At 41.0% G+C, this 6725-nt stretch overlaps 1 protein-coding gene across 1 annotated transcript; it reads right to left on the bottom strand.

The window, feature by feature from the left end:
• Positions 1–2823: 2823 nt before the first annotated feature.
• Positions 2824–6236, bottom strand: LOC112250686 (protein FAM174C). The gene is made up of 3 exons (XM_024421035.2): positions 5790–6236; positions 5530–5658; positions 2824–4971 (listed from the first exon to the last, which is right to left on the bottom strand). Exons 1-3 carry the CDS (start codon positions 6065–6067, stop codon positions 4968–4970), a joined length of 411 nt encoding a protein of 136 aa, XP_024276803.1. The 5' UTR covers positions 6068–6236; the 3' UTR covers positions 2824–4967.
• Positions 6237–6725: the final 489 nt, after the last annotated feature.

Genomic DNA, 6725 nt, shown 5'->3' on the forward strand with positions numbered 1-6725 from the left:
GCCACTCTCCTCTTTGCAGATCTATTCAGTTCAGGTCTCCTTTGTTCGGGAGACTTCCTTTGAGGCCCCCGGAATCTTCTTCTCTCCGTTCTTTGTGTCGGAGATGAAAAGGGCGCCGTTTATTATGTCTCCCAGTAGCGCTCCAGCAGCCAGGAGCAGCCCAGCCACTCAAGCATTGAGCAAGGTCAGGAGCGAGCGTCTCCTCCGACTTGAAAAAGTGTGTGGAAAGGGGAGAAAGATGGGGAGCGAGATGGGGAGCGAGAGTGTGTGGGCAGGAGACAGTGGAGGGAGATGGGGAGGGGGGGGGGAGAAGGAGAGAGGGAGGGTTCAATAGAAAGTAAAGGAAGAGGAAAGAGAGTGCTCGAGTTCTACCTCTGCATCTCTTGCTTCTGAGGAGGCTTTTCCTGTGGCTGGGAATGACCTCCGAGTGAGTGGAGAAAGGACTATCATCTCACGTCTAGTCTCATCACACACAGTGCCAGCTGGTAGAGCTGTGCCTTGGGCCACACAGTAGGAGCCACACAAGATACTGGGGGCGACACTGCTTGTGAAATTTACTGAAGCTTTTTCTGCTACAGTTTCCGTAGCAAGACAGAATATCACAAGTTCAACAGGGCCAATATTGTATAAATGGATACAGCCAGACATTATCCCCAAACGTACCATAGATACAGTAAGCTTCTGGTTTCAGTTTGAGAACTCGAGAGGTAGGCCCGATCCCTAACTCTGTAAACAGGTTTTCTAAACTCCCTTTCACAGCAGATTAAATATTATTGAAAAGACGAATCATACGTACACTATAATCATAGGAAGAATGAGAAATACAGTAACATATTTTAGTTCTCAGGATGTCACCCATCACTCTAGGACGGGTCGGCAACAAGCGGCCCGCATGCCATTGCTGGCACGCGAGTGATTTTTTTGGGGCACCCTAAAAAGTTTGACATTTTTGGGTGGGAAATCTGCTCCCAAGTGTTCACTCGATTAAAAAATTAAGGTAATGTCTCAATCAAGGTATGAATCAAGGTATGAAATTATTGGTATTTTAAAATACAATCTCTTATTGGGCTTAGTTGTGGTCAATTTGCAGTGTACAATTATAATTATGTTTCCAGCCCAGCAAACATCCGCTCTGACAAAAATCAGCCCGTGGTTACCCCTGCTCTAGGAAAAGTCTTTCTCTATCTTATCAACTCCCTCTCTTGAGGAGAAAACAGGACAATCAATGAGTGTAGGCTGTAGGACATTGTATAAGATTCAGCATAATCTGATAGGAACAGTGTTCCCTCTTAGCCAGTGTGCTACAGCCAAAAGCTGAGGGACTGAAGTGGGCCTTACAGAAGTAACTCACAGTATGGAGTGCATCCAAAAGCACAATGTATCCCCCCTCCTCATGTATTACAGGCTCAAAAAATTGCTTTAAATTATTTCTACTGTGTTGAAAATGGCTGGTGAAAAGTAAGCAGAAAGCCGACACTGAAGATTCTGAAAGGAGATGGAGTGCGGAATGACGCAGGATAAAGAAAATAAGAATGATCAACATCACTTGGTCGGTTTCTCTTCTTCATTGAAATGCAGAGAGGATCCAGCCCAGGCCATACGGTCCCACAGTTGGATTTGGAATCAATTCATTTCTGTCTTTGCTCTTCTTTCTTCCATTCCGCTCCCTTTTAAATATCAGATTTTCATGCTTCAGTCATTGGATTTCCAGTGAAATTTCTTGGAGACAATTTCTCGCAGCTCCAGCTGTGCCACTCAATGGCATTCGTTCCCCTTGTTGGCTCGCTTCTCCACATTTTTTGGAGTGCGGCAAATTGCCGTTGACACGAGTCAACCGGAATTACCCAATGCAAATCCTCTTCTGGGCCGGGCCCGGGTCTCGGATGTTTGCATCGAGCGAGGATGTCACAGTGGAGTTTAACAGAGGTAATTGGGAAAGCATATGCAGCCCAGGCCAGGATGACACACACACTGGGTGCACCTGGCATTGCTCGACTCCTCTCCAACTGATACACAGAGGGACTGACAAGGAGAGGGAGATTAACTATTTGTGAATATAGGGTATATTGGCTGTTACACACACCATTTCCTCCTACACTTAGGCTACTTGTAATACCTGGCCTCTTTGCAACACCATTATCTGTTGTCCTGTGAACCAGCCATACAACTTTCTTCAAACAGTTGAAGGGAAAGTAAGTGAAACAATACTCTTATTTCCTCAAGTTCTGATGTAAGGATAAAACTTAACATTGTTTAAAAATACATTTTGTGTGATTGCCTCCCAAAACAATTTTGTGCCGACCTAAAAATATATCTGTAAAGAAAGTAATAATCATTACATCCTTGTATAAAAACAGGCAAATGATGCTTTGGATATTCAGATGAGAATTTACTGAGCAGTAGGATGAACTGCCATAATGATGATGGGTCAGAGAGGACTAATGGGAGTAGAGAAAATATACCCCATTAGAGAACATATGACACACACGAACGTGGTAACATTCTTAACTTCTAGGCCTGTCTGAGCAGAGCTGGCGCAAAGCGGAAGCTTGGCAGTTTAGGTATTGTAACTGGAACTAGTGGAGTTAGGATACCACCTGGTGGCAATTCTTTGTAATGAACACACTAAATAACTGACATGTGAAGGAGAATTGGGGACCACACCATATTATGTGAATGAGTCTAATTGACACTACATTCAATACATCTCCTAAATTGCAGCAGTTTCAATGCCTCCTATCCTGTCGTGTATACAGTTTGTTATAATCTCAAATGGCATACGACAAAGATAATGGAAAGAGAGTTAGAACCTTCACACCAAGCTAGTCTTGCTCAAAGTCTCACTTTGATTTATTTTTCCTTTTCAACATGATGTGAAAAGAGCCCACCGTAACAGCCTAAGGATCCCACCACCAACCAACCAGAAGGCCTCAGACCTGCAGCACCAACACAGCACTACTAGTCATTAAATCAACAGAGAATACAAGACTCAACACACACACACACACACAGATACAGTACATACACTTTGGCCTCATTCAAAACACGACTGGGACTTCTCTATCACACAGGCCACAGTATTGACAAAGGAACGGTATTGCTGATCAGAACGTACATACAGTTCATAGACGAAGGCAAGAAATGGACCATGAAAACAATCATGATATTTGTTAGAGCCAGTCAAAGCATATACATTTTACTGGAGCCTTTGTTCGCCGAGGTCTTTATCATATGACTGACCTTGCTCCCGTTAAATACAAGATTTGCACAGACAAAAAACCACCTTCAGGAAACAAATCATATGACGAGGGAAATGAGTGATTCGGCAGTTGTTTTGAGCTCAGGACCAGCAGGCATTAAAATTCTTAGAAAATATGAATCTAGTTCTAGTACAGACATTGACATTGTTTGAAGGTTTACAATCCATTTCCAATAGGCTAAATCCAGAGGGACACCTGGGAGGATTTTCAGTGGGGTTGATGCTCATTTAAGATAAATCTCTTGCCTGTGTGTTTCTTCTGATTATCAGGAACGTAAACTATAATGCAGTTACCTCTCGGAAATGGAGGCACAATTAACCAAGATGTTTCAATTTATAAATCAATGTGTGACATTCTATTCATTTTCCCCTGGGAATTGCTATGAAGCAAGCACAGTAGTGACAAATACTTATGCAGGGATCCTCTTTCTGCAACTTGAGTATGGTATGGAAAATTAAGACACCACAATCAATTCAAAACCTTAATTTGACAAAGCAGGTTGGAAAAAGCTATATAAAAAATAAATAGATTGTGTGGACCCTTCTTTGTTCATTTAGTAGCTTGTGTAAATGCAACAGCAAACTGTCTCTGGACAAATTACAGGAGATTTTACAGTCAACAGCAACCATGTATTAAGGAGAAAGAACCAGCTCTGAAATGTGTTGTTTTTGAAAAATAAAAAGAAGCAAAGGTTCTCAGAACACATGAGATAATTTACAGTTAGCTGGATTTGAAAACAATGGGTTGGGCATTGGGAAATTACTGGTAACCAAAACCTGAAATTACAGTTGAACTGATATGAGTAGGCCTAACAAATTATTATACGTGCTTCTTCTACAGAGTTACAAGTAGCCAAAACAGAGGGGAAGGGATGGATTTTTCAATCGCCAGTGGAATTGCATATTGATTAGCCTGCATAAAAATGGGGCTATAATTACAGACACATTCCATACTGTCTAAGATTGTCAAAAGTTTTGGCTTAAGTCTTGCTTTTTCAGCAACTAACTTCTTGAAAGTATTACAAACTTATTAGGTCTAGCTTACCAAATAGAGCAGGTATATGCGACAGTACAACATTCATGTGTGGGTGCATAGTACAAAATGGGATGGGAGATATTGGTAGGCTAGCTTAGTTTACAGTAGTTTGTAAGCGCACTCACTAATCAGGCTATTAGCTACTAGCCGAACTCTAATGGTCCAGGTATGATTCAAGGTAGACATAAAATATATAGGATGCCATGGCAACAGAATATTGTCAAGAGACAAAGAAACAAAACCTTGGCAACACCACATCGACCGGGAAATTGAAGATCCGTGTTGATGATTAGAAGAGATCTTTTGTTGTTTGTTATGCACAGTTCAAGGTGGGCACAGGGGGATTTGAAGAATTACCCCGCGCACATTCACTTAAGCAACTTTGGCATTAGACTCCTGTTATGTTACAAATCCTATTTCCTCCTCTTCATAGTTAGAATCAAAAGGTAAGTTTATTTGGTCACCAAAAACACCATGTCTTTTTCATACTCAGGCAGCTAGACAAAATAAGTGTTCACCGGAGGATAGAGCAGTCATTTTGAAAGCCAGTTTTCCTTTTTTCAGGTGCAAGAGAAAAAGAAAAATATGCCTTAATAACAGTTGAAAAATGCACCTTAGGAATGTCTCCATTCTTTCCCCAGTCCAATGTGTGTTATTTGAAAAGATCCAGACTCATCTGATAAATACAAGACAAAGACAAACAGAGAAGTTAAATAAATACATTTCTTATTTATTTTATTTAACTAGGCAAGTCAGTTAAGAACAAATTTTATTTACAATGACGGCCTACTCCGGCCAAACCCGGACGACGCTGGGCCAATTGTGCGCCGCCCTATTGGACTCCCAATCACAGCTGGTTGTGATACAGCCTGGAATCAAACCAGAGTCTGTAGTGACGCCTCTAGCACTGAGATGCAGTGCCTTAAACCGCTGCGCCACTCAGGAGCTCAATGATCAATGACGACACTAAGGTTAAAAGGTGAAACTGATTCACTGCACATTTTCACACAATAACATGTTAAATATGGATGGTACATAATAACAACTGTCCTTTAAGGTTATTTGAGGTAGGCTTACTGTTCTTGTGTTTGAGGTATTTCAAGTTTGCACTTTCGCAATCTCTAGTCTCAGTGTCAGTACAAACTTACAATGTAAACTCGCAAAAGAATGGGATTTGTATATGATGAGCAACACTAGTGGATGATGCACCTTCTTGTCATTAGATCTCACTCACCTTCTCAGGGACCTGGCCTCATATACAGTGTCATCCTCCTCATCACTCTCCAGCACAGCCATCTCAACACTGTCATCATAGTTTGACAACAGCCCATACTTCTTCTTAGAGGTTGTTCTTTTCTTCTGCCTAAACATAACGTAATTAATTTTAAAAAGTCACGGACATTGAAAGCTCAAGTGAAAAAAAAAATGACTCAACGATTGCTACCAATAGATAATGGTCTGTTTTCATCAACATCATTAGCTTGTTCGACTCACCGCACAGCTCTCACGAGGAAATAGAATACGCCAATGGTGGTGACTCCAATAAGGACGTACAAGGCCCGTTGTATCATTGAACTATCAACGTCGAAAGAGTTGAAAATGCTGCTATGATTGTTCTTGGACGTCGTGTTGCTGGCACTCGAATTCGTGACATGCTTGGTGTTGCCAGCAGCAGTAATGCCTGTTGTTGGCGACTTCGTTTTTTCGTCTGCGAAGGTTGAAATAGCCCACAACGTCGGTAAAAGGATCCTCATAACTCCTTGAAATGGCATTTTCGTTGTCGCCTTACACTGTAAAAACGGACTAGCACACTATAATTAAACCGTGTCGTCGTTTCAATGGAGAAAACAGCAACTTCACATGAGCATTTTGTTGTAAGCATAAGTGGTTTCGATAAGTACAACCAGGAAATGCCAAGTTCCTGTTAGTGACGTGTACAGTGTCACGGGCATTGATATCGGACTCAATGAATTCCTATTTCTATGGTCACGGGTGTTCGTGTCCGGAAAGAACAAATACTTAATACATATTCTTACTCATAAATATACCTGCATAGATATAGAACACATACCTCTATGGTTGTACCTCTAGTTTACTGTGAGGTACCTTCATTTACAATGTTTGGGGACATTATAAAAATTAAATAAAATAGCTTATAATTTCAACTATAAAATCCAATCAGCACAGAAATTCAAGATGATCTAATAGGTTTTGTAGGCTCACCAAAAAGTGGCTTTAAAAACGGAGAAATCCCTTCTAATAAAGTTTTTTTTATATATATATATATATACACACTACCATTCAAAAGTTTGGGGCCACTTAGCAATGAACTTGTTTTTAGAAAGAAAAGCAAATTGATCAGAAATACACTGTAGACGTTAATGACTATTTTGAATGAAAATGTCCCAGTTCTTCCATGGCCTGCATACT

This window comes from Oncorhynchus tshawytscha, linkage group LG05 (genome assembly GCF_018296145.1).
Source record: "Oncorhynchus tshawytscha isolate Ot180627B linkage group LG05, Otsh_v2.0, whole genome shotgun sequence".
Lineage (NCBI taxonomy): Eukaryota > Metazoa > Chordata > Actinopteri > Salmoniformes > Salmonidae > Oncorhynchus > Oncorhynchus tshawytscha.

Excerpts from the sequence above, each read along its gene's own strand:
- LOC112250686 (XM_024421035.2), bottom strand. The coding sequence starts at position 6,067 with ATGCCATTTCAAGGAGTTATGAGGATCCTTTTACCGACGTTGTGGGCT. Across the intron at positions 5,659-5,789 it reads TTCCTCGTGAGAGCTGTGCG|GCAGAAGAAAAGAACAACCT; the intron begins GTGAGTCGAACA and ends CGTTATGTTTAG.